Source organism: Dromiciops gliroides, chromosome 4, assembly GCF_019393635.1.
Source record: "Dromiciops gliroides isolate mDroGli1 chromosome 4, mDroGli1.pri, whole genome shotgun sequence".
NCBI classification, from domain to species: domain Eukaryota; kingdom Metazoa; phylum Chordata; class Mammalia; order Microbiotheria; family Microbiotheriidae; genus Dromiciops; species Dromiciops gliroides.
In genome coordinates, this window is record NC_057864.1 from 193,447,143 (window position 1) to 193,472,590 (window position 25,448).

General features: G+C 42.9%; 1 protein-coding gene across 1 annotated transcript in view; it reads left to right on the forward strand.

Moving 5' to 3' along the window:
- The window catches only part of ITGB3 (integrin subunit beta 3), a 75,351-nt gene that overhangs the window by 45,250 nt on the left and 4,653 nt on the right, over positions 1–25,448 (forward strand). Inside the window, exons 8-13 of the mRNA XM_043999530.1 lie at positions 1,029–1,118; positions 1,708–1,842; positions 3,508–3,937; positions 12,930–13,152; positions 16,230–16,330; positions 22,217–22,336. Of these exons, the coding sequence (XP_043855465.1) occupies positions 1,029–1,118; positions 1,708–1,842; positions 3,508–3,937; positions 12,930–13,152; positions 16,230–16,330; positions 22,217–22,336 (1,099 nt within the window). The remainder of the gene's footprint in view (positions 1–1,028; positions 1,119–1,707; positions 1,843–3,507; positions 3,938–12,929; positions 13,153–16,229; positions 16,331–22,216; positions 22,337–25,448) is intronic.

The window sequence follows — 25,448 nt, forward strand, 5'->3', positions numbered from 1 at the left end:
AGGAAAGAGGACAAGATATACCACTGAGACAACTGAGGTATACCTGAGGGACCTAGGTCTCGAGCGAGAGGACCTAACTTTGAATCCTGGCTCTGCTACGTTATTCTTTGGGTGACCTTGGGAAGGATGTTCACTCTTGCTCTCTTGTGATTCAGTCTCCTCCTCTGTAAGTTGGGAATGACTTTTGCTGCCTCCTATAGGAGAGGCAGTATGGTATAGTGGGCAAAGGACCACCTCGAAAATCAGAAAGGCCTGGGTTTAAGGCCTGTCTCTCACACATACTAACTTGGTTCTCGTAGGAAGGCCCTTAGCCTCTAAGTGCTCCAAGGCATTTCTCTAAGATGACAACTTATAGACAAGTTGTCAATCAGCATTGGTCCAGTGAATTTATCTCCATACTGGGAGTTCCCCATACTATTGAGATCACAGGTTTAGGTCAAAATCAAGAAGAGAAAAAAAGTCCAGCATACCTCAAAGCAGTGCTGTGGGGAAAACACATCGTCAACCATAAAATGCTTAATAAAGGTCCACTGTTATTATTGGGGGTGGAAGGACATGTTTATACATGTGACTGTGGACTGTGTTGAGGACTGTGATTAACACAGTTTTTACCCTACCTTGTTTCTCCTCCCACTACTCTCTGTAGACCCTCTGTCAGGTTTGGAGAGTATCTGGGAAGTTGCCCTGGATCAGAGGTTCTTAACCTTTTTTTTTTTTCTGTAATTTTTTGGCAGTCTGGTGAAGTCCTTTTCAGGATAACGTTTTTAGTACATAAAACAAAATATGTTGATGTTGTTGATCCTTTGTTCTCCAGAAGGACCATTGACATCATGAGGGTGATATCTTGACTGTTTTGATGGCTTAGAATAAAATAAAATACATGGCATTACAGAGAAAGACCAACTACATTGAAATAGAAACAAACCAAATTCCTGAACCCCAGTTTAAGAACTCTTGACCTGGAAGGTCTGTTTCACCTTGTTCATCTGCAGAGGGCTCTCAATGATTGTTGAATATTTTCCTCCTAGAACTATAGCGAGCTCATCCCAGGGACCACAGTGGGTATGCTGTCAGCAGATTCTGGCAATGTCCTCCAGCTCATTGTTGATGCCTATGGGGTGAGTGTGTCATGTCCTTGGGAAGCCAAAGTGTTCAAAGTAATTTTGGGGTGGGGGTGGGGAATGGAGCAGGAAAGGCCTCTTGGAGCTGGCATAGAGGCAGAGGTGAGAAGGGAGAACAGGTATAGTAGACAGAGAATAGTCAATCTGAAGATACAGGATATGCGTAATGGCAAATAGACCAATTTGTTTAGAATGTGGATTGTTTGTAAAGGATATTGTGCAATTGGTTTAGAAAGATGGAGCCAGATTGTGAAGGGTTCTAAATGCCAAACAGAAGACTTTGTATTTATTCCAGACACTATGGGAAACCAGTGTGTTTGGCAATAGTGCTCCACTGGTTTCTTCTTTCCCCAGAGCCTATATTAGAAGTCCCTGAGATAAGGATGCAAAGAGGGAGAAAGATGCTAGGAATGGAAGATATAATACTTCTCCCATTTCCCTCTGAAAACCTCAACCTCACCTCATGGCCAGACTGAAACCATTGGTCCTCTTGTGTGATCTGACATTTTTGGAGAACTGGAGGGGTATGGGTAGGTTACTACTTTTCAGTTGTTTCTTACTCTTTTCCCTTGTGAATTTTACTCAGAAAATCCGTTCTAAAGTAGAGCTGGAAGTCCGTGACCTTCCTGAGGAGCTGTCTTTGTCCTTTAATGCCACCTGCCTAAATAATGAGGTCATCCCAGGTCTCAAGTCCTGTGTTGGCCTCAAGATTGGAGATACGGTGAGAACCTTTGGCCACTGGCCACTTATTTCTGTGGATGCCATTCCCTCCTTACCACTCTAGTACTCTCCTCAATTCCTATTCTGTAGTTTTAGTTTACTTAGGTTATAATAATAATAATAATAATAATAATAATTATAGTTAACATTAATATAACTGTGTGCCAGACTCTGTGTTAAGCTTTACAATTATTGTCTCGTTTGAGCCTTACAACAACCCTGGGAAGTTTAGGGGCAATTACTATCCCCATTTTACAGTTGAGGAAGCTGAGGCAAAAAGAGGTTAAAGTGACTTGGCTAAGGTCATACAGCTAGCTAGTATCTGAGGCTGGATTTGAACTCAGGTCTCCTTGACTCCAGACCCAGAGAGCTCAATCTGCTGTACCACTGTTATCTCATTTGATGAGTATATAAAAGCAGAGTGACAAAATCATTAGCCTCACTCCCCCCTTTACTATCCCTTTTCCCCCTGCCTTGTTTGTTTCTTCTCTGTTGAGGTTCTAGATAATTTTTATGGTCATTTTGGAATTTAGAAAGATCATCTAGTATCTCTTTTCATTTTTATTTATTTTTTGTGGGGCAATGGGGGTTAAGTGACTTGCCCAGGGTCACACAGCTAGTGTCAAGTGTCTGAGGCCAGATTTGAACTCAGGTATTCCTGAATCCAGGGCCAGTGCTTTATCCACTGCTCCACCTAGCTTCCCCTCTTTTCATTTTTAAAGATGAAGAAACTGAGACCCAGAGAAGGAAATGACTTTTCTAAGGTCACACAGATAACATGAGAACTAAGATTTGAATTCAGGTCTTCTGACTTCAAATTCAGTGCTCCTTTCCTCCATATCATGCTATATTTCAGCATAAGAAAATGTGTATGAGAGAGAGAAGGAGGGAAGAGAGGAGGGAAGAGGAGAGGAAAGGAGAGGGGAAGAGAAGAGAGGAGTATTTGCTTGAAAACTTCCTTGCCTATAAGTGTGTTGGTAAATTTTGCTGAATTGAATTCGAATGTCTTGTTTGGTGATGCTGCGTTTAAGCAGCATGGCCTGGGTGGGGAGTTGTGGTGTCTGACACAGTATCAGATTGGTCTTCCATGATGAGTAGTGTCACAAGTTCTGCCTGTAGCCAATTAATTCAGTTAGAGTACAGTACTCATAAAAACAAGGTCCCAGATTCAGTCCCATTAAGGCCAGTTAGTGCCACACAGAGGAAATACTGTCCACAGCTGTTGATTTGACCCCTGACTTTACTGTCTCATCTCCTGTATGCAGCCATGTCTGTGTCCTTGCCCAGGATTTCCACACTTACGCTTTACTGCTTTAGGTCCTGTCTAGGCCAACAAGCTCAGGATGGAGGGAACAAGAGATGGGTAAAATACTGGGGACGGGCAGGTATAAGGTGAACAGTCCTGGGTTTGATTCCCACCTCTGTTCCCTTTGTGACCCTGGGCAAGTCACTTTCATTCTCCAGATCTCATACTCAATAAGATGGGGGTTGGGGGGGCAGAATTTGTAAATCCACAACTAGCTATAAATCATATGATCCTGTGCCTAGCTTGCACACTTTCTGGCAGGGTGGGGAGCTTCTAGGCCCAAGTGGTTGGCACTACTTACCAGGTAGAGCTGTAAGGCACAAGGCACCCTATGTCCCAATGAGACCATTTCCCCTCCAGGTGAGCTTCAGCATCGAGGCCAAAGTACGTGGCTGTCCCCAGGAAAAGAAGAAATCTTTTACCATTAAGCCTGTGGGGTTCAAGGACAGCCTCACCGTGTATGTCACTTTTGACTGTGATTGTGCCTGTCAGGCCCAGGCTGAACCGCAAAGCAGCCGCTGCAATCAGGGCAATGGGACATTTGAGTGTGGGGTGTGCCTCTGTAGCCCTGGCTGGCTGGGCACCCAGTGCGAGTGCTCCGAGGAGGATTACCACCCCTCCCAGCAGGATGAGTGCAGCCCCCAGGAGGGCCAGCCTGTCTGCAGCCAGAGAGGGGAATGCCTGTGTGGCCAGTGCGTCTGCCACAGCAGCGACTTTGGCAAGGTTACCGGCAAGTATTGTGAATGCGATGACTTCTCCTGCGTGCGATACAAAGGCGAGATGTGCTCCGGTAAGTCAGAAAGCCCCCCTCGGGTTTCTCCTGTGCCACTTCTTTCCCCCTTGAATGCAATTCAAACCAACAAGCATTTATCACCTGCCCATTATATAGACAAAGACAAAAATGGGGCGAAAAATCGCAACCATGCCTGCCTTCCAGGAACTTAGATTCTATTTGGAATGGATACAGCATCTAAATATAGGAGTGTGTATAGTAAAGAGGGAGGGTTAACACTGAAAGGGATCAAGAAAAGTATTTGATAAGGAGATAAAACATGAGAGGAGCCTTGAAGTCAGTGAGGGATTCTCCGAGGCAGAGGTGGGGAAGGATTGCTTTCCAGGAATGGAGTATAGTCTACGAAAACTTACAGAGATAGGATATTGGGTGGTGCACCTAAGGAACAACAAGAAAGCCAGCTTGGTTGGAACATTGAGTATGTGAATGGGAGTGATGTGTAGTAAGCCTGGCAAGGTAAACTGGAGCCAGAATGTGAAGATATCTGACTGGGAAGTTCTTTCCATCCCCCTCCTCTTCCCCCAGCTTTATTCCTTTCCCCCCTCCCTTACACATATACGCACATATGTATCTACTTATACACATACACTCTTCTACCCTTCTCAACCCATCAAGTGCTGTCGGATATTTCAGATCACGGACACTAGCTAGGGATAGAAGGGAGTCAGGCATCAAATGGAGGGCTGGGGAACCTTGAGGATCACCTAGGCGTCCTTTAGTGACTGTGTCCTCTGAAGATAAAGGTTTGAATCTAGACAGCCACTTTTTAGTTCTGTGATCTCGGGCAAGTTATAGCCTCTCTTTGGGCCTCAATATTTTTCGTCTGTAAAATGGAGAAGTTGAATTCTCTGATTGCTACGATTCTAACAAGCTCTTGAAATGATGTGATTCCATTAAGCTCCCAACTCTTTCTTTTCTGTTTTTGCTTGCACCCATGCATCTTGAGATCACGTGAATGTGCAAGAGCTCTCTCTCTCTCTCTCTCTCTCTCTCTCTCTCTCTCTCTCTCTCTCTCTCTCTCTCACACACACACACACACACACACCCTACCTCAGGAGTTGTCCCACAACACTCTCCAAGAGTAGAAAGGCTCTTCACCCTAATTCTACCTAATTCTATTAAGTTACTTAACCTCTCAGTGCCCAGGCAATTCTCTAAGACTCTTAAATGTCAGAATAATTGCATATATTTGTGTAGCAGGACTTTTCTCCCCAGGAGTTTCCTACCCTAATGCAATTACAGGTCTGGGCCAAAAGAAAATAGTTAATTATTCCTTTATGCTTAAGTCTTGTTTCCCTAGCTCAGCTAAAAATTCCTTGAGGAAAGGGTCCGTGTCATCTTAATTAAGGTAAAAAAAATTCTGTCCTTCAGATCGTAAATTGATTCTGCACTAACCCTGATTCCAAGGTATGCGTTTTGAGGTTTGGGGTTTTGTTTTGTTTTTATTTTTATTTTTGTTTTTGTTTTTGTTTTTGTTTAGCAGTGGGATGGGTTGCAATGAACCATTTTCATTGTGACCCCATTCCTCTTTTGAAGGCTGTCATGACTCTCACTGAAGGGGTGCTATACCTATGGCATGGTCTAGGGCCATAGAAAAAAAGGGAAGCTAACTGACCTACTGGGGCATTGAACCCACAACCTTGCTCTCTCCTTAGCACTGTGATCTAATGAATGGTGCTAATTGGTCATAGATGTTCATGTCAATATTAACGTCAGCCCGAGGGGAGGAAAACATAATCCAAAAGGTAAATCGGTGGCAAATAAATGTTAAAACACATCTTAGAAATGACTTTTGGATTATTTGTGCAATTACTTCCCCTATGGGTGCCTGCCAACCCTAATTAAAAAAAAAAAACAAAAAGATTAAAGGAGGGTAGGAATTTCTGTGTTTTGACATGACCGTGAACAGTGCCAATTATATGCAAAATGCTAATGCAAATCAGTGGTTATTTTTGAGAGAGGGAGAGAGGGAGTCCCAGGATGAAGAGAGAGTTGAGAAACACAAAGAGAGAGAGAGGGGATGGTTCTTCAGCTGAAACAGGCGGAGCCCCCCTGGGAGAACACCGCAGCAGAGGGAGCCCCTCAATTGATCCTACATGGGAGTCTGCCAAGGACAGAAGGGATCCCTGCCAGAACATTTTTTATTTTTTCCTTTGGCAGATGGCCCTTCTGAAGCTATGGAGTAGAGCTGCCTGAGTCAGCCACTCCTGGTTCCTGCTTCCCTCTGGAGTATCAACAGCTTGTTTTCATTGCACTCCAGTTGAATTAATCAGGGAACCCTGACCCAGTTCAACTGTATTTTAGCTTCTAGACCATTTCTGACCAGCGTCCCTGCCTACAGGACCGATACTCCCACCTCCCGATGACGGCAGACCTTCAGGGATGTCGGATCAATTTAGTGATATCGTTCCCCAAAACTCCTGGCCCCAGGTTGGGCGTGAGATGGTTTGACGCCCTGCACTGACCAGGGATGGGGTGGGGTTGCTGTGTGTTGACTGTTTCTATGACTTCCAATCCCTAAGCAAGAATGATGCAGGGATGTTGATGTCCTGGCTCCCTGTGCTGATGACTGAGGCAAGATGCTCTCTTTCACCCCTGCATAGAATCGTAGAGATAGTACTGGCTGTGACCACTACCCTTTTAATAGTCCTACGTCTTCTTCAGAACTGCCGGAGAGGGAGGGAGGGAGAGAGAGAAGGGGGGGGGGTGGCTTTTAACCGCAAGGGCCTGACTTATCTAATCAACTCACCCAGTCTGTGCATTTTTATTAAGTACCTCCTGTGGACAAAGTTTTAGACTGAATAATGTTGGGAATTCAGAGAAATATCTGACACACGCCCTATCTACTCGAAAAGAATCAAGTCTTTTCCGCTCATGACCTTGGGCTAGTAGCTATTTTCAAGACTGCCTTAATAATTAATCAGTGAGCTGGGGAGACTAAAGATAACTATGGTTGGTAGAATATAAGTACTATGAGAGGCAGTATAATACAGTACATAGAAAGATGGCCTCAGAGCCAGGAGGACTTGGGTTCAAGTTCTACTTCTGACACATACCAGCTGTGTGACCCTGGCCAAGTCACTTATCCTTTCTCTGCTCTAGATGAGTGGTGTCAAACTCAAATAAAAAGGAATCCCTGCCGGCAGCATATTGACTCAGAAAACCACAAATTAACAATATCTATATTGAATTGTGGGCAGCTAAGTGGCACAGTGATTGGAGTACCAGGCCTGGAGTCAAGAAGATTCATCTTCCTGAGTTCAAATCTAGCCTCAGACACTTACTAGCTAGGTGACCCTGGGCAAGTCACTTAACCCCATTTGCCTCAGTTTCCTCATCTGTAAAATGAGCTGGGGAAGGAAATGGCAAACCATTCCAGTATCTTTTCCAAGAAAACCCCATATAGTATCACAAAGAGTCAGAAATGTCTTGGAAAAAAGACTGACACTTGAATTGTATTTTTATTTGTTTTTGTTAAACATTTCCCATTACATTTTAATTTGGTTCATGCCTAGAGGATTTTCTGACTGCTTTCTGGCTGTGAGTTTGACACCTCTGCTCCAGAAAACTCTTTACGTTTCAGAGAAGTTGTATTGGTAGATGGAGTTCCCTATATCAATGAAATTACAGGTCCAGTCCCTATGCCCTGCATAGCAGATGCTAGAGGAGTGGTCCAGCTGACACAGTGCTATCTGATTGCAGAGGAGGAAGCAGTGTGGTTTGGGGGTTGCCCGGGAAGTCTTTGCAGAGACAGTGGGATTTAATCAGGTCCTTGAAGGAGTAGTAGGATTCAGAGAGGTCTCCAGAGAAAGCATGAGGATATCATAGACATATGTGAACAGGAAGAGAGAACACAAAGCAGGAATTTGGGTCATCATTCCCTCTAGTATTTTGGGATACCTTCCTTCCTTCCTTCCTTCCTTCCTTCCTTCCTTCCTTCCTTCCTTCCTTCCTTCCTTCCTTCCTTCCTTCCTCCCTCCCTCCCTTTCTCCCTCCCTTCCTTCCTCCTTTCCTTCCTCCCTTCCTCCTTCCCTCCCTCTTTCCTTCCTTCTTTCCCTCCTTCTTCCCTTCCCCTCTCCCTCTCTTCCTTTTTTCTTTCCCCCTCCCTCCCTTCCTCCTTTCCTTCCTTCATCCATTCATCCCTCCCTCCCTCCCTCCCTTCCTTCCTTCTTTCCTCCTTTCCTTCCTTCCTTCATCCATCCATCCCTCCCTCACTTCTTCCCTTCCTCCCTCCCTCTTTCCTTCTTTCCTTCCTTCCTTCCTTCTTTCCCTCCTTCTTCCCTTCCTCCCTCCCTCTCTTCCTTTTTTCTTTCCTACCTCCCTCCCTTCCTCCTTTCCTTCCTTCATCCATCCATTCCTCCCTCCCTCCCTCCCTCCTTCCTTCCTTCCTTCCTTCCTTCCTTCCTCCTTCCCTCCCTCCCTCCCTTCCTTCCTTCCTTCCTTCCTTCCTTCCTTCCTTCCTTCCTTCCTTCCTTCCTTCCTTCCTTCCTTCCTTCCTTCCTTCCTTCCTTCCTTCCTTCCTTCCTTCCTTCCTTCCTTCCTTCCTTCCTTCCTTCCAGAATACGGTAGAAAAAGGCAGGACAGACTAGACCAGGTGTTAATGACAGCTGAATCCTTTCTTCCCCATGCTCTGAACTTCTGTCCTCACCCCTTGCCTGGCAGAAAAGGAACTATCTCCATAGCATTTATACAAACTCTGATTTCCCTGCCAGGGCTTAGGGTTAGCCTGATGCTCACCATCACTGCCTACTCTCTCCTGGCAGACCAGATAATCAAAGACTGCTTTTTTTGGCTTTGCAAGAGAAATATCATGAAATAAGAGTTTTCCAGGACTGACTTGAAATTTGGGGGGAAAACTGAGAATCAAAGAACTTGCTTGGCTTCCTCTGACATAGGTATTGCTCCACCCTGGAGTCACATCCAAAAGGAACTCAAAGCAGGGCCTATCTTTCTGTTTGCCTTGATTTTACAGTCTAACACCTATTCCTCAGCTGGATTCCTGGGCTGACTCCTGTTTGAGAAGTGGAATTTCACTGAGTTGGATCTAGGGTAGGCAGTGTGGCTGAGCAATGCCTACTGAGAGCCATGTCCCATTGGCCCTTTGGGGTGGTAGGTTTCCTCAGTCTGTAAAATGGGGGTCATCATAGCACCCAGGGTTTTTGTGAGGATCAAATGAGATAATAATTGTAAAGTGCTTAGGACAGTGCCTGGCATGCAGTAAGTGTAATATGAATGTTAGCAATTATTGTTAGTAATAGTAACAGTAGGTGCCAAGTCAGTTCTCATCATAACCTTGCCAGTGTATTACCCTCTTCCCTTGACTCCCCAGGGCATGTCTACCCTGATAGGTTTTAGTGTCAGGGATTCAGTACATGGCTTCAGGCCATGATTTTCCTGTCTGGTTTCTTCTGATTAACTCCAAATTTTCCATTATTCACCAACTTCCTTCTGGTCTCAGAGGAATGATGCATGATACATTGCCTTGCTGCTAATCCCGAGGGGGCACTGGGGAAAGGGTGAGTCTTTTATAAAACAATTCCATGTAGTTCATGAACAGAACTTTACAGTAACATGACACTGCAGATATTTTTCAATATGTTACTAGCCTATGTTTTCTCAGTCTCTCTGATCGACCCTTGTTTCTCTTCCCCCACAGCATATATGTACACACTGGAGATTACAAAATCATAACAATCTATTTCTTGCTTCACTCATTTTTCTTTCCTTTATCAGTTTGTAGCCCGGTAGTCTGCCTTTGTCCTCTGTGCCACCAGTGAGAGTAAGCAACAGGGTCTACAAGCTAAGCGAATGAGGGTAGTGCTCCCACATATGTTAAAAATGAATGGAATCAAGTATTTTCTACTCAATCTGGAGCTAGTAGCTATTTGGGGGTGGGGTGGGACAATGGGGGTTAAGTGACTTGCCCAGGGTCACACAGCTAGTAAGCATCATTTGAACTCAGGTCCTCCTGAATCCAGGGCTGGTACTTTATCCACTGCGCCACCTAGCTGCCCCAACTAGTAACTATTTTTGAGGATCCTCTCATAAGTACTCGATTAATAAGTGTACTCTTCTGGGTAGATAAGTGTGGTTTTTGTTCAGTCCTGTTAGACTCTCAGGCCCATTTGAGGTTTACTGGAGTGGTTTGCCATTTCTTTCTCCAACTCATTTTACATATGGGGAAACTAAGGCAAACAGGGTTAAGAGGCTTGCCCAAGGTCACAAAGCTAGTTAGTGTCTGAGGCTAGATTTGAACTTGTAAAGATGAATCTTCCTGACTCCAGGCCCAGCACTCTGTCCACTGTGCCACCTTGCTGCCCCAGCTTATTGTAGGCTCTTGTGGAAATGTAAGGTGAAACTGGTCTTTGACCTACCCTCTTTTGAGGTCCAGTCCTCTATTACAAACAATTGATCTCAATTCAACAAAAATCAGCACCTCTTTATCTGGAAACAAAACCTATTATGAAAGTACAGACTGCAAATAAACAAGGTTTCAACAGAGGCTGCTCAAGGGTGCTGGTGTCGGATAGAGGGATAGAGTGTGGTACTTGGAGTCTGGAAGATCTGAGTGAAAATCTGGCCTCAGGAGTACCCGAAGTATCCTAGCTGTGTGATTCTGGGTAAGTTACTTAAACCTCTGCTGTCTCAGCTTCCTCAGCCATAAAATGGGATTAATAATAATACCTACCTCTAGGGTTGTTGTGAGGATCAAATGAGATGATATTTGCAAAGTGCTTAGCCTTGTGCCTGGCAGACAGTGGGTACTTAATAAATGCTTGTTTCTTTCCTTCCTAAACTGAACAGGAAACTCCTGAGGGTAACAGTGTCAATTGGCTAGGCAGTGAAGAGGGAATAATTTCACCATGTTCCACAGTGTCGGCAAAAAAGGGACATCCAGGAAAATAGCAAATTTTGTACAGTTAATTTATTCCTTAAGTGGGTCAGTGAGTCAGATGGATTTCCAACTGCTTATGATTATTTTCATCTTCGGATAGAAGCACTTCTTTATTTTCTCTGACAAGAACAAAAGTTCTCTGTTTTCCGTTGTCCTGGGAGGCTTCTGTTTCCTATGATATTTCAGAGAGGGGGGAAAAATAGATTTGGATAAATAGAATCATTGATTTAGAGTTGGAAGGAGGAATATGCTGGTGAATGTTTAACAACTGGGTCTCTCGGAAAAATGCAGGTAGGACACACTTTTTAGGGGGGAAGAAAGCAAAGTTCATGAATGAATGAATGAACATTTATTAAGCACTTTATACTTGTTAAACACTGGGGATAGAAAGTACACACACACACACACACACACACATACCCTTCATATATGTACACTTTCTAAATGCAGTGTCCCAAAAGACTTAGTGCAATTAGCTATTTAAGTTTAATTAGGCTAGAACACAATGTCCACAAATAGGAATTGTTTCTTTATATATATATATCCCCAGCGCCTAGCAAATAGTAGCTGTTTGATAAATAACTATTGATTGATCTCATTTGCTTCCACAACAACCCTATTAGGTATCTCTGGTATGATTATTCATATTTTGCTGAAAAGGAAACTGAGGCCCTGAGAGGTTAAATAAGTAGCTTATGGTCACACAACTATCAAGTGTCAGAGGCAGTATTCACAACTAAATCTTTATGCTAAGTGATTCTACTTTGTCCACTCAGCCATCTTGGTGCCTCTCTGCTTGATTCGGGATTTGGGAAATAGGGTACTGTTAACTAAGGGGTTCTCAAATGTCCAGCAGCCCTGATAAAGGGGTGTTATACATATTAGAGCAGCATTTTTAGATCTGGGAAGAGGGCTGGGACAAGAAGAAAAATATGTGTTAGTGAGGATGGGTGGGGGTTTAAGATTTTTTAAAAATTAATTTATTTTTAACATTCATTTAAAAAAATCTAGTTCCAGATTCTTTCTTCCTCCCTCTTGCCCCTCCCCCAACCATTGAGAAGGCAAGCAATATGATACTAATTATGCATATGAAGTCATGCAAAACGTGTTTCCGTATTAGCCATAGTTGCAAAAAAAAAAAAAAAGAAAAAAGAAAAAGCAAGAAAAATAAAGTGAAAAAAAGCATGCTTCAATCTGCACTCAAGTTCATTAGTTTTCTCTCTCTAAAGATGGATAGCATTTTTCATCATGGGTCCTTTGGAATTACCTTGGATCACTGTCTTGATCTGAGTAGCTAAATCTTTCACAGTTGATCATGGTTACAATATTGCTCTTACTGTGTACAGCATTCTCCTGGTTCTGTTTACTTGACTTAGCATCAGTTCATATAAGTCTTTCCAGGTTTTTGTAAAACCATCTAGCTCATAATTTCTTATAGCACAATAGTATTCCATCATTATTATATACCTTATCTTATCTAGCCATCTCCTAATTGATGGGCATTCCCTCAATTTCTAATTCTTTGTCAATGGATGGATGCCCCATCAGGATACAATGTGCCAGTAACATATTAAGATCTCGATTGTGTGTATGGGAGGCGGTGGAGAGGGAGTACAGGGGTCGGGCCAAGTGGTCAGATTCTATTCAATCCCATTAGGGGACTTAGGTAAAGGAGAAGCCCACATGTAGGTATGTAGCTTCTTATGCCTCGACCAGCCCTTACTCTAAAAAAGATAATTAATTACATTCTGGTCTGAGAGAACAGATTAGGTAGTTTTTAACTCTACTATGGGTAAGCCAGGCATTTCTTGTCTGTCTTCCCCTCACTGGCTGTATGCTCTCCCTCCTCTCCTCCTCCTCCTCCTCCTCCTCCTCCTTCTTCTTCTTCTTCTTCTTCTTCTTCTTCTTCTTCTTCTTCTTCTTCTTCTTCTTCTTCTTCTTCTTCTTCTTCTTCTTCTTCTTCTTCTTCTTCTTCTTCTTCTTCTTCTTCTTCTCTCTCTCTCTCTCTCTCTCTCTCTCTCTCTCTCTCTCTCTCTCTCTCTCTCTCTCTCTCTCTCTCTCTCTCTCTCTCTCTCTCTCTCGTTCTCCCCTTAGGCCATGGCCAGTGCAGCTGTGGGGACTGCCTCTGTGACTCCGACTGGACTGGGGACTACTGTAACTGCACGACCCGCAAAGACATGTGCATGTCAAGCAATGGGCTATTGTGCAGCGGCCGAGGTCAGTGTGTCTGTGGCAAATGTGTCTGCATCCAACCTGGATCTTATGGTGACACCTGTGAGAAGTGTCCCACCTGCCCTGATGCCTGCACTTTTAAGAAGTAAGTGGATGAGAGCGGACTAGGGGCTTGTGGAATTGGGCAGGCAGTAGGGCTGCGGGGTGGGGAGTGGGAGGCAGAGGCTTATTTCAGGGGGATCAGCTTGACCCTGCCCTGTAGGTCTAGTTTCTTATCGACATGTAGGGACACACTGATGGATAAACTGCTAGACTTGGAACCAGGGAGATTTGGATTCAAATCCAGTTTCAGATCCTACCTATTCCTCTGAGACCATTATTCTATTTGTCAAGTGGGGATGATGACAATAATAACACCTACTGCCCAGGGATGCTATGAGATTCAAGTGAGGCAATGCTTGTAAATTGCTTTGCGTATCTTAAAGCACCAAGTAAAAGTGAAGGATTAGTATTGTTCATGAAGGGAGGGAGGGAGGAAGGGAGGGAACTGGTTTTTCTCTAGCCAGGGTGATATAATAACAGAAAGGGAGAGGTTGATAACTGAGGTAAAGAGGTATCAATATGCTAAAATGAGGTACCAAGACAGTGTCTATTCCCTGTTACCCTTTTATAATATCCAACAGAATTCTCCCTGAGAAAATTAGGTCAAGGGGCTGCTGGCTGACCATGGATTGGCCGCATCCCTATTGGTCTTCAAAAAATAAAACCTAAGGCTTCTGGCCTGGGGAAGAAGTGGACCAAGGAACAGCTTTGTGGAATGTGACCCCTGTAACAGGAGGTTAGACGTGGCAATAGCTTCTTTTTTCTCCCAGGGCAGTGAGGTTAAGTGACTTGCCCAGGGTCACACAGCTAGTAAGTGTCAAGTGTCTGAGGTCAGATTTGAACTCAGGTCCTCCTAAATCCAGGGCCGGTGCTTTATCCACTGTGCCACCTACCTGCCCCCTGGCAATAGCTTCTTTACATTAGAGGTACTCACCTAGTGTTTTATAGTTCAATTATTTCAGTTGTGTCCTTCTTGGCAGAGATGCTGTAGTGGCTTCACATTTCCTTCTCCAGCTCACTTTACAGATGAGGAAACTGAAACCAATAGGGTTAAGTGACTTGCCAAGGGCCACACAGCTGCTAAGTATCTGAGGCCAGATTTGAACTCAGGAAGATAAGTCTTCCTGATTTCAGGTACAGCATTCCATCCACTGCACCACCTTAGCTGCCCTTACTCATCCAGTAGGAGATAGCATATGCATCAGGGAACAGAGAAAGGTAAGCATAAAGAGTTGGGAACTAGAAGTAATTTCAAGGAATGTGGCCCAATTTGGCATTAGAGAAGAGATGTAACCATGGATTTAATGATAATAATAACAACAATAATAGCAAATACTTTCATAGCTCTTTAACATTTGCAAAACACTATAAATGTTATCTTCACAAATGGTCATTGGCTCTCTTGGGTGCCCGTGACCCTCCCAAGATCCTGGATCACTGTCACTTTATTCACAATACCTTTAGGTGGGGTGTATGGGGTGTTTTAAGGGGGACTAGCACCTCTGGTATTAGGGCTTGCCAAGAGCTTTTCAGGATTGCTCATCTACCTTTGGTGTCCACCTAATTCTCACCTGTGGCTCCAAGAAGCTGTAGCATGTACAGTGACCACATTCCAGGAAAAACCATCCTGGGTAGATGGGCTAAACCAAGTTAAGGGTAACCAACAGGCTTCAAACTCCTCAGTGAGTTAGGAGGGTGTCGACTCCAAGCATGTGAAGACTTCCCCCAGGGGAATGAGCAGATGAGAACAATTTATCCCAATGGCTGAAGCAGGTGCTGTGGACCTTAGAGCTCGGCCAGGCATCAAAAACACCAAGGTCATCCACTGCATTGTCTTAACTTTGTCCTGCTCCTGGACTTTGCTGACTCCGGAAGAGAGAGTGAGGCTGATGACTTTGTGAAACTCTGCCTCATTTAGATCTAATTCACATTCAAGTCAAGACATTGCTTGGTTAAGTCATTGGTCCTCTTTGAAAAGAAAGGACCGACAAGTACCTTCAGGAGAAAACCTCTGTTCAGATCTAACCTTAGACATTTATTAGTTGTGTGATTCTGGGCAAGTCACTTGACCTCTGCCTGCCTCAGTTTCCTAATTTGTAAAATGGGGATGATAATAGCATCTACTTCCCAAGGTTGTTATGAGGAAATCTACGAGATGATATTTGTAAAAATGCTTAGCAGAGTGCCTCGTACATAGTAGGTGCTTAATAAATGCTTTTTCTTCTCTCTCCCCTACCTTCTCTTTTGGGTAGTGGGGAGTTCAAAAGCATCAGGAAACATGAGGAAACCCAAGTTCTGCCCTAGGATTAGAGAAGTAAAGAAAGAAAAGATTTGGATAATTTGTTGCTATTAAGGAAGTCTGACAGGAGGGTCCAGGGTAGCCTTATTTATTTATTTATCCATTAATTAATTAATTGATCTATCTATCTATTTATCTATCCATTCATTCATTTCTTTATTTCTTTATTAATGAATGAATCCATTTATTCATTCATTCCTTTATTCATTTATCTATCTATCTATCTATCTATCTATTTATCTATTTATTTATTTAACCTTACTCTTACAGAGTGTTTGTCTCTATGGGCCTAAATGTAGTGGGGGTGGAGTATTTTCCAGTTTCAATTCAACAACCATTTATTAGTGCCTTTGATGTGTAGAAATCTGTAAGGTGCTAAGGTTGATCAATAAAGACAGATCCTTGCTCTTATGAGAGGGGCAGATAGGTGGCACAGAGAACTGGTCTTGGAGTTAGGAATACTCATCTTCCTGAATTCAAATCTGGCCCCAGACACTTACTAGCTGGGTGACCTTGGGCAAGTCACTTAACCTGGATTGCCCCAGTTTCCTCATCTGTAAAATGAGCTGGAGAAGGAAATGGCAAACCACTCCAAATGGGGTAATGAAGAGTTGAATATGACTAAAAAAATGACTGAACAACAACAGAGAAGAAAGGGTTAGAATCCTTAATTCTAAATTCTCTTCTAGTCCCAAGTCTAGGATGCTTTGGACCTTCTATGGGTAAGACCCAGAGCTAGGTGCTGTTGAGACACACATCCATGAAATGAGACGGTCTTGGCTTTCAAAGAACTTATAGTTTACTCTTCTTCTCCAATCCAGAGAATGTGTGGAGTGCCAGAAATTCAGTCGGGGCACGTTGTTTGAGAAGAATACTTGTAGCCGCTACTGCCGGGATGAGATTGTGCCTGTGACAGAACTCAGTAAGTGCAATGATATATCTCTGTTCCCTTCCCTTTCCGTTTGACCTGAAGATGGTTATTAGGGAGGTGTGGAAGGGGACAAAGTACCATGGCTTTGGGGTTTCCCTAAGTGTGCTGCATTTCACACCGTTTCTTATATATATCTCAACTCTTGGTTTTCTTCCAGCTATCCTTCATCTGATTTTTTCATCCTTAATCTTATTAACCAGTTGCTAGTTTGGGAATGGGCAGGGAGGGGAATATAGTTCCCTGGCGGGCTCTGAGCAGAGTGTAAACCTTGAAGGGACTCCTTCCATAGGATTGTAGATTTAGAGCTGGCAGGGGCAAGAGAGTCCACTAGTCTAATAGTTTAACAGATGAGGAAACGAAGCCACAGAGATTAAGTATCTTCCCCAGTAGGTGTCTGAAGCAGGATTTAGTCAGCTAATCAGCCAACAAGCATTCATTGAGTGCCTACTCTATGCCAGGCACTGTGCTAAGAGTTAAAGGCACAAAGAAAAGTGAAAGCCCCTGCTGTCAAGGACTTCAGTCTAATAACAGGACAGACAACATTCAAATACAACTATTTGCAAACAAGATATACATGGGATAAATTGGGACTAATCTCAGAGGGAAGGCACTCAGATTAAAGAAGCTTGGGAAAGTCAGGGAAGCCAGGAGGCAGAGATGAGGATGGAGATAATTCCAGGTGTGGGAGAGATAGCCAATGAAAATTCCCAGAGTTGGAAGCATTGTATCTGAGGAGAAGCAAGGAAATCAATGTCATTGGATAACTCAGGTCACCCTGACTCCAGCTCCAAAGTGACTTGCCCAGTAAATGTCTGAGGCAGGATTTGAACTCATGCCAAGTTCAATGCTATATTCACTCACTATACCATCTACCTAGCTTAAATAGGTCCCTGATCCTAGAGGACTGTGTTCAGTGATACCTCCTGCCCAACTGGGGATGACATGGGGCTCTATAATACTCTAATTTCCTATTGGCTATCCTTTTATTGTCTGTAGCTGTACTTATTCCTTTAAAAAAAATCATGTTAAAAAAAAATCTTGTTTTTATACCAGCTAAATTTCCCAATACATATTCCCCCTTTCCTGCTAGACGGCCATCCTTAGTAACAAAGAATAAAACAGAAAGGGGAAAAGATTCATATAATGGGAAAAGGGACTGTGACCAGAGTCTTGAATTCCCTAGAGCTTGAGACATAAGTCTTGTTGCCCATATTAGCGGAATCTGGTCTATGGTGTTAGAGAGTATGGGTGAAGAAAAGTCATACTCATATTCATTTAATGATCCTGCTTGGAGGGTCACCAAGAACTGTGTCCACATTAAGGATGTTGTTTTTAATCTCAAACTCATCTCTATATAAAAAAAGATCTAGAATCCAATTCTGACACTGAACTCATTTCTTCAGAAAATATGATCCAGGGTCCAAAATATAAAATCCAGAATCAATCTCTTACTATGTATAACCCCCCCATCTCCCTACACATTATTGTTACTTTCTTTCTAAACTTTGTTTCAGAGACTTTTGAGAACTCTTCTACCCTCCGAATTTGTGGGGAGAGTGTTTTTTATTCTCTTGGCTCAGTATCCTCTGCCCCACTACCACCCTCCAGGAAATGCTTAAAATATATAGAATTTCGGGGGCAGCTAGGTGGCACAGTGGATAGAGCACCGGCTCTGGATTCAGGAGGACCTGAGTTCAAATCTGGCCTCAGACACTTGACACTTACTAGCTGTGTGACCCTGGGCAAGTCACTTAACCCCCAATTGCCTCACCAAAAAAAAAAAAAATATATATATATATATATATGTATATATATATATATATATATATAGTTTCCCCTAATGTTCTGAAACCATCCCCTTATTGTTAAATATACAGCTCATAGTACTGCAGAAGAAAGTTTGGCTAGACAGAGGGGAAAAAAGTAATTAAAATCCTAGGAATAACCACCATTAGTCCAGGGGTGTGCTGCTAAATGTTTAACAACCAGATTTCCAGAAGAAAAAATAAAATCCCCAGGACACACTTTTAAAAAAAATTTTTTTGTTTGGGGTGAGGCAATTGGGGTTAAGTGACTTGCCCAGGGTCACACAGCTAGTAAGTGTCAAGTATCTGAGGTCAGATCTGAACTCAGTCAGGTCCTCCTGACTCCAGGGCTGATGCTCTATCAGGACACACTTTTAAGTTTAATTTGCATTATTAACGCTTTCTTAAGTCTAGACCCTAGCTTCTTAAATCTGTGGTTGTGTAACTGAATGTGGGGGGTTATGAAAAATTTGGCAACAATAAAAGGTTCTGTATACCTGTTTTACATACCTGTATGCCTGGGGTCAGGTAAAAATTTCTTGGGTGAAAAGGGGTTGCAAGTGGAAAAAGTTTAAGACATTCCAATCTAGACAAATAAAAAATCAAGACTGGTTTTGTAGCATTTGCCAGTGGTTCAGGATACAATTTGAAAGGGCTTCTCTCCTGTATTATTCCCAAATTTCTGAAAATCCCAAGAAATACACATGGATATTGTGGTCAGGGCTACTCCCCACAAATCCTATCTTGACCACTTGATCCTTGTCATTCAAAAGTGGAGGGGGATTTTCCCCCCTTCTTTCTCTCCTCACTTCTCATAATTCTGTGGCATACCAACCTAGTCCACTTATTTGTCCCACCAGGGCAGGGCAAGTTTCTACAGTGTTTTCCAGACTTTTTATATCTCCTCTTCAGTCCTCTTTTCTCCTGGTTGCCAACGCTCTTCCTCAAGTCCTTCATCTTCTGTCTTCTTTATTATCTCCCAGTTACCAGCCCCACCCATCACCTTGCATGTCTCTAGGGGTGTACACACTTTATTTTCTCCAATTAGATAAATGAAGGGAAGGGGATCAAATATCTCAGCATCAGCTAGACTTTCCTAGGTGATTTCCCTCCTTATCCTATAGCTGCTAGATAGATAGGATGCCTCCATTTGACCCTCTTGCTCTTCCATACCATTTAAAGGGACTGAGACTGTAGAGTCTTTCATAGTCAAATGTGGAAATAGTCTGTGTATGTGATACTTTTTTTTTTGTTGTTCAGGGCAATGTGGGTTAAGTGACTTGCCCAGGGTCACACAGCTAGGGAATGTCAAGTGTCTGAGGTTGGATTTGAACTCAGGTCCTCCTGAATCCAGGACCAGTGCTTTATCCACTACGCCACCTCACTACCCTGAATGTGATACTTTTAATGCTGTGGAAGGCCAATACCTACTTCCTGTTGTTAGCAAGTTGACCCATTAACCTGAGAGCCCTCCCTATAGACATCCCAAGATGCTTCATTTTAAATATTGAAAAATTGTATAAATTGGGCAGCCTTATCCCATGATGGGGCAGCAAGGTGGTGCAGTGGATAGAGCACTGGGCATGGAATCATCATCTTCATTCTAGCTGTGTCATCCTGGGCAAGTCATTTAACCCTCATTGGCTGGGGCAGGAGGGGGGGGGCGGGGGAGAAGAAGAAGAAAGAAAAAGCTGGGCTCAGATTTCACCTTTGATGATTACTTGACATGGGCAAGTAACTTTAATCCCTCTCAGCCTCATTTTTCTCATTTGTAAAATGGGAGTAATAAAATATTTCACAGGGTGGACATGCTTGAAAACCTGATGCAATTGTCAGCTATTCTTAGATAAGAAAACTAAAGCACAAACTCAAAGTCATGTGCTTTCCTGATTCTGGACCTCCTTTCTTTTTTTTCTGGTTCTTCCCATGCATAAAATGCTTTCCTGCCTCCCAGAGGCCCACTGGCTTCCTCCAAGACTCAGTTCATATTTTACCTCCTGCAATAAGGCCTTTCTCTTCCCCTTGCTGACTTTTAGTGCCTTCTCTCTGACGTGACTTCCCATTTACAGTATGTAGAGTAAGAATCTAGTGTGTATATGGGTGTGTGTCTGTTTCTCTGTCATTAGAATGGGACTTGCATTTTCTCCTTTTCTTTGTATTCCCCAGGGGATTAGCACAGTGCCTGGCCATAGTCAGTGCTTAATGAACACTTGGTGAATGACTGACTTTCCCTCCCTCTTCCTGGGCCTCCACTGTTAGAGATCCTTATTCTGTCTCTTTTAATTGGGTCCATTGGGTCAGGGAAGAAGCATTTATGAAGAATCCTTTCAGTGCCAGACTTCAACATAGCTCAGGGTCAGGCCATTGGTCTGGAGAGCAGTTCTCCCATCCTACGCCCATCCCCAGACAAACACCCTTTGGGATACTTGCCAGCAAAAGTCCAGTCCTGAAACCCATCTAAGCTCGCCAGGGCTGTCCACAAGCCCATACACAGGCTTTCTGTGAGTCAGTCATGAGCAACACAAAGGTGAGGGCAAAACCTGGATAAAAAGAGAACAGATCGCGCCTCCCTCCTCTGTCCTGGTTCCCTTTCCATTCCGCACTTTATTTAAAAACTTGAGCCAGGAGAGCTTTCTTATAGTTGGCACACATTGATTGCCCAGTTAACCAGGCTGCTTATCAAGGCCATCTGCACTGCTTTTGAGGCAGGCCTGGAAGACTTCAGTCTAGTACCTGATAATGATCTCCCCTGTGGGCAGAAAGCTTATTTTCAAGAAGAATCTGGAAAGGCCAAAGTTGATCAAAACAGTCCTAGGTCTTGGGGGTGGGGCAGTTTCTTCCAAGTCCCTTGGCATTTCCTGTTGTAGAACACAAACTGACTGGCTGCAAGGAGACATTTTATTTTATTCACGAGAAAGGACCCACTGACATTAGCTTAGAGGAGAGAGACGTAATGTTCTATTTTAAAAATTGGCCCAGACTGAGTGTAAGGTCCAGTTAAATAATAACCTTGATGACGATGGTGATGATGACAGGAATGGTTAGGATTTATGTATGCTTTAAAGGTTTGTAGAGAGATTTACAAATATTATCTAATTTTATCCTCACAACAACTCTGGGAAGTAGGTGCTGTTCTTGTGCAGCTGCGTGGTATAGTGGATAGAGGGCTGAAACTGGAATCAGGATTGGTCAATTCAAAATTGGGTGATCCTGGGCAAGTCACTTAATTTCTGCCTCAGTTTCCTCATCTGTCTGGTGGGAACAATAATAGCACCTACCTCCTACTGTTGGTTTAAGGATAAAATGAAATTTGTAAATTGCTTTGCAAACCATAGAGTACCATATAAATGCTTGCTATAATTATTCTTGGGCAGCTAGGTGGCATACATAGAGTGCTAGACCTGAAGTCGGGAAGACTTATCTTCCTGAGTTCAAATCTGGTCTGACACTTACCAGCTGTGTGATCTTAGGAAGGTCACTTAACCTTGGTTCCCTCAATTCCTCATCTGTAAAATGAGCTGGAGAAGGAAATGGCAAACCACTTCAGTATCTTTACCAAGAAAACGCCAAATGAGGTCATAAAGACTGAATAACAACAACAAAGCATAATAATAATAATAATAATTTCCATTTTACAGATGGGGAAACTAAGGCAGATGGAAGCTATAAATGACTTACCCAGAGCCGTATAGCTAGTAAATATCTGAATCAGATTTGAACTCAGGTCTTCCTGATTCCAGATTCAGTGTTTGGGCCCTTGTGTATGGTACCTGTCTCAGTTGTGTCCGACTCTTTATGGCCCCATTTGGGGTTTTCTTGGCAAAGATATGGGAGTGGTTTGCCTTTTGTGTCTCCAGCTCATTTTATAGAGGAGGAAACTAAAGTAAACAAGGTTAAGTGACTTACCTTGGGCCACACAGCTAGTAAGTCTCTGGGGCAAGAGTTGAACTCAGGAAGACTCATCTTCCTGACTTCAGGCCCAGCACTCCATCCCCTATGCTGCCTAGCTATCCGTCCATTTTCTAGAACCTGATGATATCTTTTTTTTTTCTCTTCCTCCGTCTCCCCACAGCAGACACTGGCAAGGATGCAGTGAACTGTACCTATAAGGATGAGGATGATTGCGTAGTCAGGTTCCAGTACTATGAAGACTCCAGTGGAAAGTCCATTCTGTATGTGGTGAATGAACCAGGTAAGTCCTGGAGGCTTCCGTGATCCAGGATGGTAGGAGCTTTGCTTTTTTGTTTGTTTTTGGTGAGACAATTGGGGTTAAGTGACTTGCCCAGGGTCACACAGCTAGTAAGTGTCAAGTGTCTGAGGCTGGATTTGAACTCAGTTCCTCCTGAATCCAGGGCCAGTGCTCTATCCACTGTGCCACCTAGCTGCCCCAGGAGCTTTGCTTTTTAGCCAATTCCTGGAGCTGATATTCCTGTGATGAAGAAGATAAGTAACTTAAGAGCTAAGAGGGTTAGCCAATGGATGTGATTCTCTCTGAGATGAGAGAACATGACATAGAAAGGAAGAGAAAGATGGGTCAAAGCAATAGGAGGGATAAAAAAGGAATCTTTGGGGGCAGCTAGGTGGCGCAGTGGATAGAGCACCGGCCCTGGAGTCAGGAGTACCTGAGTTCAAATCCGGCCTCAGACACTTAACACTTACTAGCTGTGTGACCCTAGGCAAGTCACTTAACCCCAATTGCCTCACTAAAAAAAAAAAAAAAAAAAGGAATCTTTGGCACATTTTGAGGGCATATCAGAAAAGACAGGACTTTGATTTCTAGAACTATCTCACCAAATGCAGTATATCTGCTCACGTTAAGTCTGTTGGTTGGCAGTGACAGCCCAACTTGTATCTTCACCTGATGTAATGGCTGAGGTCAAGGTAATCTGAGTAGAGGTTGGCTTGAAATCTACTTACCTGGTCCATGACCAAGGTACTGGTGAGCAATGGTAAGCGCTGAAGAGCCCTGGATTCAGAATCATAGGTCCTAGGTTCAAATCCTAGCTCTGATGCTTAGTGTTTATGTGAACTTGCACAAGTCTCTTCCTATTTCTGTGCCTCAGTTTCCTCTTCTGTAAAATGAGGAGATTGGACTAGATTTCTAAGGTCCCTTCCCTTTCTGCTATTCTGTTATCCTAAGTATTATTCTTATTCTTTATCCTGTGTTATATACAACTTTTTTTCTTTTGAATTTGTTTTATTTTACATGTTGCCTCAAAGTTTGCAGAGAACACACGGAAGACACAACCTCTGTTTTCAGGGTACTCACAACTCAGTGGAAACTAGCAAGCCTTGGAATAGCTATGGGTATACTCTATTATCTAGGGAGCCCCAGTATTGTAGAAAAGGGAGCACACAGGGGATAGGGGTAGATACTCCTTCATTCATAGTTGATTCATTTAACAAATATTTATTGTGAGGATAAGAGGAAATATTTGTAAAGTGCTTTACAGTTTTAAGATGCTGTATAAATGCTAGTTGTCATTAATTAATTAATTAATCACTTACTATATGTAGCCTATCAAGAATACATATATATATATATGTGATAAAAGAAGATATGTATACCCACACATATATATACACACAAATATATGTACATATATACATATATATATATACACATGTATATATGTGTGTGTATATATATATAAAAATATAAAATCACTTCTACCTCAGTTTCCTCATCTATCAAATGAAGACAGATAGCACCTTCCTCCCAGAGTTGTGAAAATACAATAAGATAATTATAAATTGATTTGCAAAACTTAAAGTGCTATAGAAATGTTGTGGTTGTTATTGTTATTAAAATAATAGATACTAATGTCCTAAATTTCTAAAGGGAAGGGGTCTAGAACACATGATTCTTGAGATTCTGTTGGGTTCTAGGATCTCAGATGAACCATAGGGCATTGCCAACCTGTCAAAGAAGAATACAAGGTGTGCTTGGGGGAAAGGTTAGCCATATTTATTTTTCAGTTGGGTGCAGAACCATCCTGGTTGTATAGAGGGAGGTATCTGGTGTTGGAGAGAATCAAGAGGGGACAGAATACTCTTGAGTGAGCCCCCATAGGAAATGATGCTACCTAGGGGTGGGTTTTACTTCCCCTCCCCTGTGACCCAAGGTTGTTGGGTCTACACCATTACTTAGGGGCCCTTCCCAGGGCATTTTCCCCTTTCCTGGAGTCCCAGGAAGAGGGAAGGCAGAAGGAGGCAGCACATGATGTTTTTTGGTGAATCATGTCCTGTGGGGATATAGTCATAGGGAAGAAAAGGAGGAACATATTTGGTATTTGGGGAGAGAAGGGAGAGAACAGATTCATCTTATTTTGATTCCAGACACATACCCAGACACTCTGGGTCTCCAGATCTTTCAGCATCATTATAGGAAAACCACTTCACCCTCTTTAAGCCTCAGTGTTATCATTTTGTACAATAATAAGAATAATAGTGTAACTAAGGGATTATAATGCTTGTAATACTTTACCTCATGAGACAAAACCTTAAAGTACTATATGAAATCAGCTGCTGTTATTTCCACACATATAAATAAATAAACATATAGGAATTTCCAGGACATTTTCCATTTCCCCTCTTGCCTCTTTTTATTCTGGAGACATCACAGTATTTCTTCCCCTATGTGTAGATAAGTATGTGTATATGTGTATATGTATAGATATATTCATATATAAATATATAATATAATACTCTATGTTTATATTTGTATATATATGTGTATACACATATACATACCTATATGTACATATATACTATTTCTATATTTTATGTAGATATATGTGTGTATTTGTATACACATACATGTATACTAATATATGTATATGTGTGTGTGTGTGTGTGTGTGTGTGTGTTCAAAAACCCGCAGGATGAATAACCCTTCTGACACTGCTCAGGAGACACCTTGGATCCCTATGTGAGACTCCTGAGTGCACCTTCACTTCTGTCTGCTTTCTTTTCCCATCCTCCTCTTCTTCCCTCACCTTTGCACCATATCTAGGGGATCCAGACTCGGTGACTATGAGTGGAGATGAGCAGCTGGGGACCTCTGGGTGGGAAACACTTGATTCTTTTCATCTCTTCAGCTTCTTCAGTAGTATTGTCAATAGGATAGCTGAGTTCCAGTGTTGGGAGGGGGATGGAGGCAGGTTTTGAGCATGGAATTTTTAGATCCTCTCAGTCTTAAGGGTTATCCTCTCTTCTATATAGGGCTGCTAAGTGGCATAATGGATAGGGAGCTGGTCCTGGAGTCAGGAAGACTCATCTTTCTGAGTCCATATCTGGCCTCA